The sequence below is a fragment of the Centruroides sculpturatus genome, unplaced genomic scaffold, assembly GCF_000671375.1.
Source record: "Centruroides sculpturatus isolate CEXI.00-Female unplaced genomic scaffold, Cexi_2.0 scaffold367, whole genome shotgun sequence".
NCBI lineage: Eukaryota > Metazoa > Arthropoda > Arachnida > Scorpiones > Buthidae > Centruroides > Centruroides sculpturatus.
In genome coordinates, this window is record NW_019384575.1 from 641,480 (window position 1) to 655,398 (window position 13,919).

Consider the following 13,919-nt stretch of genomic DNA (forward strand, 5'->3'; position numbering starts at 1 on the left):
AATTCATCGCGGATGTGAATAAAAAACAAGTTAATAACTCATAAATGAGTTAAATGTGATTCGAGACACATAAGTTAACATGATCACCCAGTTGATCGAGGTTTCGCGCCTCACCAACGTGGAATTTTCTGCATTTTCTTCACGATTGTAACACCTAAACAGCGGGGGTCCATACCTCATTTAATAAATACAGTACATAAATTTATTATCATTTTTAAAGCCAGCACTGAAGCCCCCACTTTGCTTCCATAGTCCGTATCTTGTGAATTGTTAAATACAGTACTGTATTTATTCTTATAAACAGCGCCCTCTCATGTTGAAGGCTGACAAAATTAAATGTCGTGAGCAGAGATGGCAGCACTTATTAAGTTAATATGTGCTGCCATCTGTGTTCGTTTTTTAGCACTTAATCTCGTACGATTAACACAGAAGCGCATAAACCATATACGGTTGCTTCTTTACAGTTAAGCATTTTAATAATTTTAATATACTGTATCCGATTAAAATTTTCATACAGAACAAGTTAACGTATTGTTCTTGATTAGGCGTAAAGTATTAAAAAGAAGTACTTAGTGTGCATGAAATATTTAACAAAACATGACATACAAGCGTCTGCCCGGAACGAATTATGTCTTCCGTCATACGCATCTTTTAATATTACCACTGTGGCACTTTTGGCGCTGCAAGCTGTGAAAAAAGCAGTCTATTTGGACAGTACACTTAAAACGTGCGTGATATGGCAACCAGATCTGGCTGCCTTGAAAGTCCATATCACACTGGTCGTCGAACACAGTCTCCATTCCCTTTATAATGGGGACAACATTGAATTGTATTTACATAGCTACGCTCTCTATATAGCATGGATGTCTTGCGTAAATAAAATGTTTGTTGCCTGTAGCGCCAAAAGTGCCACAATGGTGAGTTTTTACACTAATTTTGTCCTAAAATACCAGATTTGTTTTGTTATATTTCTGTCTAGACAGCGTATTTTAATTACGAATAGGAAATGTGCGACAGCAAACTTCTCTAACTTCATTTCTGTTTATTAACCTAATAAAAATTTGCTATAAAGTTTTATTTGGACGTCGAGCCTGTATCTAGAATTATAGAATATACGAGTATCGTATACGTAACTAGCTAAAAGTATAGTAATATAAAACCATAAAGTTTATTAAATTTCATTTAATATTTAAAATCCTGCTGATAAGGCCTACAAATTATTAAACAGGAAGTTTAACAAAGTATCTGATTTGTCGTTACGTCATATATATATAGGCCTAAAGTTAAGTTTACAGAATGGTACTATGATGTCAAGTCTTGTACTTCATCCTGTTTGCTGTAACCTCTTCAAGGAGGACAGAGTAATGTTTTAATACGACTTCGATGCTTCGGTTGAATAGCTTCGACCTGAAGTTTGACATCTAACGACAGTGCATCACTTTGTAAAGTTCGAAGTGACGTCGGAAAGTCCCGGTTTATAGATAGTGATCAGACTATCAGACGAACCTCCACCGATACGGTAACGATGGCAAACGTTACGTTGTTACGTTCGTGAGATAAGCCATCTGACGCGCTTGATCTACAAAAAAAAAAGTGGTAAGTGTAAGCCTGTCATAAATCTATTTCTGTAGACCTTTATCACTCTTCAATCGGTAGTATTACTTGATTGATTTACAGGTGAAGGTTAATATTACTTTTACACGAACAAACAACGACATTGATGTCGACATGTTTTGTTAACAGGTAAACATCCTTGAAAGTTGTTTGGCTTTTGTCTCGATGACAAAAACTGGTACTTTTGTAGACGATTATTTTTTATTTTAAAACTTCACTGAGTGAGTTGTGTGAGTCTGTGTGTCTTTACGTGTAGGTGTTGTGTTTGTGTATATGTACAGGTGTATATTTGTATGTATATAAGTTATATAGGTATGGATAAAAGGTGTGTCACTTGCATAACTGAGACGTACTATTAACACATAGAGTGCATAGTTCAAGTAATCATCATTGGAAGCATTATCCAATAGGAAGAGTTCTTTTATCATCATCACCCAATAAACAACGTATTTAAATATATCTTTTTCGGATATTATATAAATATAAAACGGAAATTGAAGGTTATTTTTAATATGTGTCGGATTTATATAGATGCTAAAGGCCTCTCGATATAAGGCTAGAGTTTAAGGCCTTTTATATTTAATATGTTTGTTATACATTACAACTTAGAATCACAATTAATTTAAATTCAATCCTATTTACCGCTTAAATTATATTTTATACAAGAATATAAATTATATTATACAAACAGTCGAAACTCCGATAACGGCCATTTCCTTTTGAAATGCGTAGGCTACAAAATAACTTCTAAATTACGGCCACCTCCGAGCGTTTCCGTCAGTGGCCGTTGTTTACAGGTTTGACTGTATTATTCTTATTCAATTAGCGTACATATGCTGTACAAAACTACAGAAACAATACATTTAGTAAACGTTTAACGATATATTTGAATATTTAACCTAATAAAGTGAATAGAAAATGAATAATGAGCAAAGGTTAAGTATAATTTTCTATACTTAGTACATTTGTACTCAGGTTATAAAACTAAATGACTTAGACGATCGATTTATAATATTATTGATTAACGAACAGTATGAACCTGTGCCAAACATAATTGAGCACGAGATAGTGGATTAATCAAGGGAGCCAAGGGCCCCGGGCACCTTTGTAAATAAATAAATTTAGAAAAAAATAAAGTACAGGTGAAAGATTTATTATTCACTTATAAATTACTTATTTAAAATTTTAAAAGCGATTTACTCGTTTAAACAGATAACAAAATTAAATAGAATTTAGCTGAATATGCAAATGAAGTATTCAAGTGTTATCACACTACGTACTGCACTGTACTGTACATGTAATAAACAACAGCGACATCCACGCCCTATCGACAGATTCAGCAGTTTATAGAGGTCGTTAGCTTTACAATTTATGCTTTGATACCGAGAATTTAATGAATTAATTAGTATATTTTCACGTTATATAATAATTTTAATGCATTTTTTAAAATATTTTAACAGTTTCCAACGTCAGTATGAAGACATTAATTACTTTTCTACGTTTCTTCGTATTAATTGGTATCGCCGTTTTCATCTATTGGAGGCTATCGAGTAAGTTAAATTTTACTTTATATTATAGAAAATAAGTTTAATTAACAGGGATTTTTCACAATACTGTTTCAGTTTTTATAGGGTGGAAGAGGTTTACGTCATTAGAAGCAACCACCGACGTCATATTTTTGGAAACTTCGGGGAATTCTTTAAATCTTCGTCAAGCGTGTGCCATCGAATCAGCCGCCGTTCATTACAGAAGATTTGAAATTAATGTGATGATTTTAAAGGAGTTCGATTATGCTTACGGTCTAAAGAAAAGATACTCGAATATTAAATTAAATCGAATCGATTTAAATGATACATTCGAGGGTACTCCATTAGAAGAGTGGTTTAGGAGCAAGAAATGGTCTAAGAGTAAATACAGCGTAACCGAACTCAGCGATGCTTTACGAATGCTCTTAATTTGGAAATTCGGAGGAATGTATTTAGATTTGGATGTAGTGATCTTAAAACCTGTCTACGACATAAATAATTTCATTATAATGCAAGATAATGCCTACGTAAACAATGCGATCTTTCGATTCGATCAATGGCACAACTTCCTCTACAGATGCCTACTGAATTTCCACAAAAATTACAACGAAACTGTTTGGGGTTCTACAGGGCCTAATCTCTTCACCAAAACTGTAAAGGACTACTGTAAAATAGATTCATTTAAAAGATTATCAGCTAAGAATTGTGATATGGACGTCCTACCCGAAGATACTGCCTTCCCTATTCATTATTCTAAGTGGCAGGATTATTTTCGTCCACCTACTTCTAGTCTCATGAACATTTTAAAAGAAAGTTTCGCGATTCATGTGTGGAATAATTTAAGTAAGAATGAAACCATACAGATTGGCTCTGGAAGCATTTATGAAATCGCTATGAAAGAAAATTGTCCCTTTATATATGAAAAATTAAAAAAAAAGGAAAATAATTTAAGGATTGCAATCTCTTGATTGCAATCTCTTCGGTTATACAGGCTACCTTCAGTACATGGCGTTAACAATTTAATGCATTTTCTATGGGGAAACATTTTCCAAAAATTCTCGAAAATGGAAACAGATAGAGCGAAACAGTTTTTTGCTACAGAATTTTATTTAATTCTTCTATTAATGTACGGTTCAGAATTTTGAAATTGGAATTTGTTAATTTTATACGATTTTTAAAATTCTGAACAGCATGTTAGCAGAAGAATTAAATAGAATTCTAATGCAGAAAACTGTTTCGCTCTATCTGTTTCCATTTTCGAGAATTTCTGAAATATGTTTCCCCATAGAAAATGCATTAAATTGTTAACGCCATGTACTGGAGATCGCCTGCATAACCGAAGAGATTACAATCAGCCTTAACAATCTTCATACAAGAATTAGCAGAATTGTGAATCAATAGAAGTGTTGTTAAATTATTTAGCTGTTAATATTATTCTGCTTCAGAAAAACAGTATTATGATAAACTTCTGGACACGAATGAGATGAGTAATCAAAGACTTTGTTCGGTAATGACAGTTTTGCAGTTTTTAAATAAGTGTTATAAATAAGCAAGATCATTTTCTGATTAGCAAATTATTTATTTAAAAGTAATGTTTATTTAATACGTAAAAGTTTACTAATTATTTTTCTATAGTAACTATACAATATTTACAACGTTTGGTTACTTTTTTGTAATTTTAGCAGGGATTTGCAGGGTGTTGCTCCAAAGATTTGTCTCCTGCTCCAGCCAAATATTTATTAATAACTTTTAAGTGCAATTGTTCGAGATAGGAGTAAATTATTCAAAGCATTTTTAATTTATTTATAATATGTTTTTATATACATTTTATATAAACAAGAGAAATAAATCCTTTAGTCACATGACAATATTTTAATGTATATCAAATCATAATTAATATAATTATTTGGTTCCTTTAAATCAGGGGTGTCCAACCCGCGGCCCAAGGCAAGTTTCAATGCGGCCCAATAAACGTGTAAACAAAACCGACAAATGTTTTAATTTTTTTATTATTTATTTATTTCAACGGCATAAACTCAAAAAAGAAGTTTCACAAAGTCGTAAACCTTTATTCATATTTTATTTTTGAGTGGAAAAGAAATATTTTCAAATACTTGGAAATGTGTGAATGAGGAAGGATTACTAAATAAAGCTATATTTGTGACTCAAAGAATTATAGACCCAAATTTGGGAAAAGGACAGAAAGGCGAGAAAAGACAAAATATAAAAAGTAGTGAGAAAAATTAAATAGATTTTTTGATATGCAAATATTGACCCTTAATTTTCCACTTTATCTTTTCTCCTTTCTCTCTTTTCCCCGCATTTGGGTCTATAATCCTTTGAGTCACAACTCCAGCTTTATTTAGTAATAGTATTTCTTCCAACGTTGCAAGATTTGGCTACATTGCGCCAAATGTGGCTACTTTTTTTTGTTTGACGTAGAAATTAACATTTGGTGCATTGGCTACTTCTTGGGTTACATTTTATTTATAAATATACTGTATTAGTTGAATGAAAATGCACTTTAAAATGGTGTCTCGTCGCTTTTTATTAATTAGAGATCCAAAAAAACAAATATTTGTTTGTTTTTTTCAAATAAATTTCCGTTTGTCTCCTTTATAATAAAAAAATTTATATATTTCTAAGTAAAAATTGAAAGTGTCTGTAGAAGTAATTTTTTAAAATATCCTTTTTTGCAATAAAGATTTAATACTTATTATTATAATCTAGACATGTTAATCCTTGAATATACTTGTATATTGGGCCACAAGTATATATTATATGTACTTCTGGCCCAAAACTCTTTGACTTTTTCCAATGCGGCCCAATGAAACAAAAAGGTTGGACACTCCTGCTTTAAATGAAACAAGACTCAGACGTCCAATGGAAATATGTGATTTATTGTACTATACCTGTAAGAATTTATAAACACAGTACACTTGACCAGGGTATCTCTTTATTTTTCTTTGGTTCCGTCAACAATTAAAACAATGGTGTAAATAACGGTTTAAGATTAACGGTACGGGAATAAAGGCCCATTCATTATGAAGTTCGTATGGGAAATCTCAAACTTAATCATAAGTCCGGTGCCGGTGCTAAGTTATTTTGGTCCTTAGGCAAAGTTTACAAGTGCGCCATTATTTCATTAGTTGGATACTTTTTTAAAAGTAAAAATTATTTTTTCATGTTTTATTAATAATATATGTAAGAAAACGAACCCCCATCCGGGCCGATTCCCTCCAAAGTCGGGTCATGCCCTTCCCCGTTTGGTCCCGTAAATTCTGGGTCCAAACGGTCCCAGCCGCCGTCCCTTCTGAAAGGGCGTCCTCAAAATCTCGCTTTGAACTCTGTGTAAGATGACCGTCGAACTCTTCCCTGCGGTGGATCTCACTTCCGCGATCTACGTCCGAAGACGTGTCAATTTGGTCCGGGAATGCGACAATTAAATCGTATCACACCCCGTTCCTTTGCAGCCTTTAATTTTTTTTATTAATTATTAATTTATTTACTTATCACCAGAGGTGAGTATATCACTCATTATTAAAAACGTGGCGCCAATTTTAATTAAACGGATTTAAAACAATGCCTCGTGGAAAAACACTAACAGAGTTGGAAATACGTGAAATTTACTAACTGAAAGAATCAGGGCAATCTCTAAGACAAATTTCGGCAGCTATAAATCGATCTACACGTGCTGTAAGAAATGTCTGAACTCAGGGTAAAAATTATGGCAGAAATAAACGCTGTGGAAGGCCTAAACTCCTTAGACCTAGAAACGAAAGAAAAGTCTTTTAGCTACTGACCATCAACAAGTTGTCTGTTAGAGATGTAGCATCAACATTGCCAATTGCAGTTTCACCAGCAACTGTATAGAGATGTATGCATAATCACAAAAATGCCAAATTTACAAAAATAGCTGCCAAATCCAAATAAACACAATTGTACAAATCAGCTAGATTAAAGTGGGCCAAAGACAAGATGACATGGAAAGAGGAGTGAAAACAAATAGTCTTTTCAGATGAAAAATAGTGGAATTTGGATGGATCTGACGGTTATAGTCACTACTGGCATGATTTGAGGAAGAACGAAGAAGTCAGAATGAGCAGGCAGCAAGGTGGAGGATCTGTGATGGTGTGGGCAGGATTTGAATGGGGAGGTAAAATAGATATTGTATTTATAGAAGATAGAATGAATTCAGAAAAGTATCAAGAATTGTTGCATCAAAATTTAATAACTTTTGAATCACTTATTGAAGGAGAAAACTGGCATTTCCAACAGGATAATGCTGCCATTCGTACATCAAAGTCAACTAAAAATTGGTTTGCTGAAAAAAAAAAATTATAATGTAATTGATTGGCCATCACGGAGCCCTGATATGAATCCGATAGAGAATGTTTGGGGCATTATGAGTCGTCTAGTTTATGGCCAAAACAAACAATACAATACTGTAAATGAACTGAAATTAGCTATCATGGATTGTTGGGAAAATATTAAAGAACAACTTCAAAAACTAGTAAAATGTATGCCTGATAGACTATTTGAACTAATTAAATCAAATGGTGTACCTACAAAATATTGAAAATCATTTTTTTGTGCACGTTTTTGTTATTGAAAAAAAGTCGGGTGTGTTTATAATTTTGAAACGGACTGTAAAGCATGGCTTGAAATTTTGCGCCCTTTTATGGCTAGCGCCCTAGGCGATTGCCTAGTTTGCCTAAATGGTAGTGCCGGCCCTGCATAAGGCATTAACGTAAATAAATCTTGGAGTTTGCAAACTTTAAGAGTTTACGAACTTCAAGTTTAGTACTGTACGTCACGTACACTCGTACAGTGGCGCCCTAATCTCCCTAAATATCGTCTATGTTTTAATTCAAGAAACCAAATATATATAAATTAAATAATTTCTGTATTCTCTGTGCAACAGATATAAATTTTGTGTTATAACTTTATAATATGCGAGACATTTATATTCAAAATTTCAGAATCAATACCGATTGAAAAACCACACGACACAAAATAACGGCACATAATCCAAAATTTAAATAATGATAATAAAAGTTTAATACAATAATGGGTAATTTCTCTGTTTAAAATACGGTATGCATTATTGTTATTGGTTATAACAAGTTGGGCATCAGCTACAGCGGCTATATAGCACCGTGGAAAGTGAAAATTCAATGGAAAGTATTAGTAATTGGATAATACTCGCGGGAATAATGCCTTCTGGGAAGACTTCTAAGGGAAATTGGCCCCTATTTAGGCGTTACAGACGTGGAGAAAACCCGAAAATTCCACGTGGCCAGCCCGTCCGAGCGAGGCGCGAATCCACGACCGAACTCAGTGTTTAGAAACTGGTCCATACGACTGTATGCATTTATTTAAAAAGTGTGTGGAGCATCTGTTATGAGATTTTATTAACTTAAAGAGCAATTAATTGTTAATTGAAATTAGTATTTTATTATACAAAAATATTAGCACATATAAAACGTACTACTAATTTATGTTCTAGATCCCTATTTAAGTTGTCTCATCCGGTACAATAGATCTCCGAATGTCCGATAGGAGGGAACCATGTTGGAAATGTAAGTTGTTTGAAAATGTTTAGTTAGATTTAGAGTGTTTTAAATATTTGCAAAGTGAACAGCTCAAAATTTTCTAGTGAATAGTTTAAAAAATTAATACCGATGCCTAAGAAACAAAGAAGAAAAAACTTAGTCTCGAGTTCTGGACTGCAACCAAGTATATTTAAAATAATATACGGCTTCGAGCCCCGACGCCAGCGAAAAAATGAAAGCTTCAACTGCTCCTGTTCCAGCAAAAAATGAATACTCTGACTCTGGTTTTAGCAAAAAAGCCAACAGTGGCCGAGTAGATGAAAACGCTGAACACTGGTAGTTAGTCGTAGGTTTGCGCCTGGCCAAAAGTTTGGCCATGTGGAGCTCTCCTGGTTTCCTTCATGTTAGTAGCACCTAAATACGGGCCAGTTTCGGCGCCTTCCGGAACGCATTCTCCCTGGACAGATCGCCCATGTGTCGCGTTATCGTAATCAAATAAAACCAAACGAAACCAATATATCAAAAAATAAAACCTTTAATTAACTTCGGCTCAGACAAAAAAAAAAAAAAAAAGGTGAACGCTCGACTTGCTCAGTCTTCAATCCTTGACAGTAGCTATGATTTTCTTAAGTGTATCTATAAATGATCGTCAATAGCTCAGATAGCAAGGATGAAAAATAAAGAGCATTGCCCCAAGAATACATTTAAAAAACCTCCCGGAAGATATCCGCCCTAAACAGAGCGCCCAAGTGTTGCGTTACCGTAGCTCAAGAGACATAAACCAGTGGTCTTACACTACAGCTCCCAGAATAAATCTGGCCAGCAACACGCGTTAATCTCTGTCTGCCACAAGATAGAAAGAATAAAAAAGAATCCAAAAGTCGTAAATTAAAATCATTACTTTAATTGATGATTGACTGTGATGAATGGCGGCTGAATCGATGGAACACGCTTGACGAAGATTTAAAAAATTTCCCGAAGTTTTCACGAAAAATACATCGTCGGCTGCTTCAAATAACGCATACATTTTCCACTCTAAAAAAACTAAAACAAATATTTTATATAAAAATTATATTGATTCAGATTATTATTATCTTAAATATGAATTTTACTAACTTGAAAGTCTCCAGTAGATGAGACTTGCGATGCCGATTAGGGCAAAGAAACGAAAGTATATAGTCAAGTTTCCCATATTCAACTTAAAAAACTGTTAAAATTTCAAAATATATATAAAAAATAAATATATAAAATGTAAATATATTTTAATTGAATTATTTATCTAATGTTCATTGTAAATTATATCACATACAGTATATACATATACAATATATATTATAAAATGTACAGTACATCAACCACACATTTTATTTCACATAGTTTTTATAATTTTATTTTTAATTGTAGCCCTTATAATCGTGGCTAGCGATTCAGAATGTAATTGTGATATTAAAAATACATTTAGAAGTCTACGGTTTTTACTTGCTTTCGAAGAAACGAACACGAATGAATCCTAGATCATCACTGACAAGCAATTAACTAATTGTCCCTGGAAGTCGGCTTCTTACAGAAACACAGCTTCCTTATCATCAAATGTCACGGCACGCCATTGCTGTTGACTGTAATTAAGGATCGAGTTATAAACTCCGTAAGGCCGAGACTCAACTAGTGTAAAACCTTCGCCGTAAAAACTTTTAATCACGTGACCTATTTGCGTTTGCGTCTGGATTACGGTGGAGGTCCGGCTAACGAAGTTTTTACGGCGACGGTGATGCCCCAAGTGTCGAAAGTAAATACAGTACTTCTTCGCACGAAAATTGGTAGAAACATAAGACAGTAAAAATGTAATAAAAATAATATCTTTACTTTTATATATTAACTTTTATTATCATGTTGTTAAGGTAATATACAGCACTTATTTAATAAGCTTAGCTTTTTTATTATATAGGCTTACTCCTCTAAATTGATAGATTTTCCTTCGGCCGTCCATATCGCGTGTTTTAGGCATCCATTATTATAATCGGGATACCTCTTGTCGTAGATACACGAATACTTTCGGATGTTTTCGATAAATCTTTCCAGATCTATTATTCTAGAGTAGCCACGAGGGATCGTACACAAAAGCTCGTTTTCCGCCATTTTCGCACCATGTTACAATGACCTAGATTACACTGACTTCTGATTGGTGGATAGTACCGTTTTACGGCCGTATTCGAAGGTTGAACACTGCTCAACTCGCTTTTACGTTGGTTTTAAGATCTGCTCGGGCGTAAAATATAATGGTCACGTGATTAAAAGCTTTTACGGCGAGGTGTTTTACGCCTGTTTTTACGCTAGTGGAGTCTCGGCCTAAGGCCTCTCCTGTAACTTTTTTACGGTTTACGAAGCAGTCCATCGTGAGTATGCGCAAAATCATCGGTAGTTATTGCCAGATCTAACAGTATAATTATTTAGTCATTTTATTATTTTTCTATTCTTTTTTTTATGACCAAAGTAATTCTTATCTTAAAATTTTATATTATTCAGAAGCAGCATTGTCGTTCAAAATTTACGTTTCAATCAATTTGTCAAAGTTTCGTCGGTTGCTTCCGACGCAACTTCCGATTGTACATCGACTGATGGCGACTTACAGCAGGTGCATTTGGTCAATTCTCCGTATCCCTACCGTAAAAGTTTGATCGATCCAAACTTTTCTTATGGAATACGGTACGGCCATACGGATACGATGCGGAGTTTATAACCACGATATACAGATACGCTTACAGCTACAAATACGGTTACGTTACGGAGTTTATAACTCGACCCTAACAGGTGAGGGTGCAGGTGCTGATATACCTTACGTTTAGAATGCTTCTAATTATATCTGTAAAAACATTTTCCCACTTTTATTCCGTTTTTAATTTTATTTTGTAATAGTAAACTTTAATATTAATTCGACTTGTCTACTTAAAAAAAAGTTTAAAGAGGTTATTATGTTTTAAAGTAACCCAGTGGTGTCCTTCGTTACCCTGAAGTGACACGATGTCAAACTGCTCAAACATATTATCGATATTGGTCACTGATTGGACAACTATCTAACACGTGAATTCGACGAGTTCCCCTCATTAAATTCGTCAAATCTTCTAATTAATGGCGAGTAATCGGTTAATAATTTCAAATTATTGCGCGATTCTAGCTTCCGATCGAGAAACTTTACGATCATTAATGCTGAAAAAGTATTTAATTAATTTACGCCCTCCCTTAAATTTGGTATTTTGCCTGATTTTACCTGAATTACAAGTTGCGAAATTTAACACATTATTTCTGATGTGAGATTGTATTTTTTGTTTTGACACTCATTTGAATTGTTTTTACATTACTTTTCGTTTGAATAAAATCAAGTCGAAATGTCTGCAGATAAAATGCACATCGGGCATATTATACATGCGTTTTAATCAATGTATACCTATAGTAGGTAACCTGTACATAGCGAAAACCTGACTACTACGGAAGAGTTGTTCGGTCCCTTGAGGTTCCGTTATAGACAGACTGTATAAGCAACATTCAGATAACATTTGGAGGAGTCCACATTTTATTTATTTGCACCGTAACACCACGATTCTGAAACTAGTTTTTTTCATTAATTATGCTATTCAAGATACTTCACAAATATTTAAGTAATTTTTTTTATAATTTATTCTTAAAAAATAGAAAACATATCGCCGACAGCCGAATGGTAAAGCGGTTCAGGTAGCAGCTTATCACTCTGGAGACCCGGAATCGAATTCGAACTGGTCATAAATTCATAAAACTCCAAGAATAAGATATGTCGGGCCCCATCCGTTACCACCGATTGTGAGCTTGGCTTAACCCATTATGGTCTTGGTGACCATAGGGAAAGAGTTAAACGGCATTACCTGAAATCCATGATTTCTCTTCAATATCTATCTTCATATTATGCGTTTGCCTTGTTATGTAAGTATAAGTCACCAACAAATTAAAAGAGGTAACATGTATTCGTCGAATTCAGGTGATAAATAGTTGACCAATCTGTGATCAATATCGATGATATGTTTGAACACTTTGACATCGTGTCACTTCAGGGTAACGAAGGACACCACCGGGTTACTTTAAAACAAAATAAACTTTTTTAAACTTTCTTTTAAGTCGACGAGTCGAATTAAAATTAAACTTTACTGTTACAAAATAAAATTAAAAACGGGAAAATGTTTTTACAGATATAATTAGAAGCATTCTAAACGTAGGCTATATTAGCAACTGCACCCTCACCTCTTAATTACAGTCAACAGTTAATACTGCTTTTTTTACATCCGATAATTTTTAAAATAATATCGTAACAGATGGCGTCACCACAATTTTATATTTTTAACTTAACTTAAGATTTTACAGTTTAGGTTTGGTTTGTTTATCGACAACGCGACACGTGGGCGTTCCGCCGAAGGGGTATGCCTCTCACGTGTAAAGAAAACACGGAAAATTCCACGTGCCAGTCGGTTGGCGAGGCGAGAATCCATGACCAACTGTATTCAATGGTTTTACTGATAGACCAATGCTATTTTGACTTGATTTTTTGATCGTGTCGGGAGTTTGAAGTGGTTTTATTAAAAATTTACAATGCTGTACATTTTGCAATGTATTTTGAGGCACATGTTATGATATTGTATATTATGATATGGTATTGTATATGTATATATGTGATATAATTTAGAATGAACACTAGATAAATAATTCAATTAAAATATATTNTAATATATATTAATAAAAATAATATATTTTATTCTTTATTAGTAAATTCACTAATAAATCAGTTTTAATTAATTTTATTGCTCTAAAATTAACTTTTTGAATTACTTGTCATACAGATAAGTACAGGACACAAGTTAGTTGTTATATATACAGTTAAGGTAGAAGAAAAGCTCTAGAATTTACTTTCCTTAAATTTGCGATTTATGTATCGTTGTCATAAAAATTTGTCTTTCCACTTTTTCCCCGAGACTACAAGTATTCAAGTGCAAAGTAACTGATTTCGACTTATTTCTACTTACGAAATAGATAAATAATTAAGAGATTAGGGAATTGGGGACATAAAACCCTGCTGAAAGAGCTGGAATTTTACTTAAAAGCTTAACTGAACCAATCTCTAGTCGAGTACAGTGGGGACTGATTTCTTTATAATATTAGGGGAGACCGGGGCAACTTCGGCATGCGGGGCAAGTTTGTCAAGCGC

At 33.8% G+C, this 13,919-nt stretch overlaps 1 protein-coding gene across 1 annotated transcript; it reads left to right on the forward strand.

Moving 5' to 3' along the window:
* The first annotated feature begins 2,922 nt into the window (after positions 1 to 2,922).
* LOC111624323 (lactosylceramide 4-alpha-galactosyltransferase-like) lies at positions 2,923 to 4,182 on the forward strand. Its single transcript, XM_023367145.1, has 3 exons — positions 2,923 to 2,966; positions 3,075 to 3,164; positions 3,237 to 4,182. Exons 2-3 carry the CDS (start codon positions 3,089 to 3,091, stop codon positions 4,106 to 4,108), a joined length of 948 nt encoding a protein of 315 aa, XP_023222913.1. The 5' UTR covers positions 2,923 to 2,966; positions 3,075 to 3,088; the 3' UTR covers positions 4,109 to 4,182.
* Positions 4,183 to 13,919: the final 9,737 nt, after the last annotated feature.

Excerpts from the sequence above, each read along its gene's own strand:
- LOC111624323 (XM_023367145.1), top strand. The coding sequence starts at position 3,089 with ATGAAGACATTAATTACTTTTCTACGTTTCTTCGTATTAATTGGTATC. Across the intron at positions 3,165-3,236 it reads CATCTATTGGAGGCTATCGA|TTTTTATAGGGTGGAAGAGG; the intron begins GTAAGTTAAATT and ends ATACTGTTTCAG.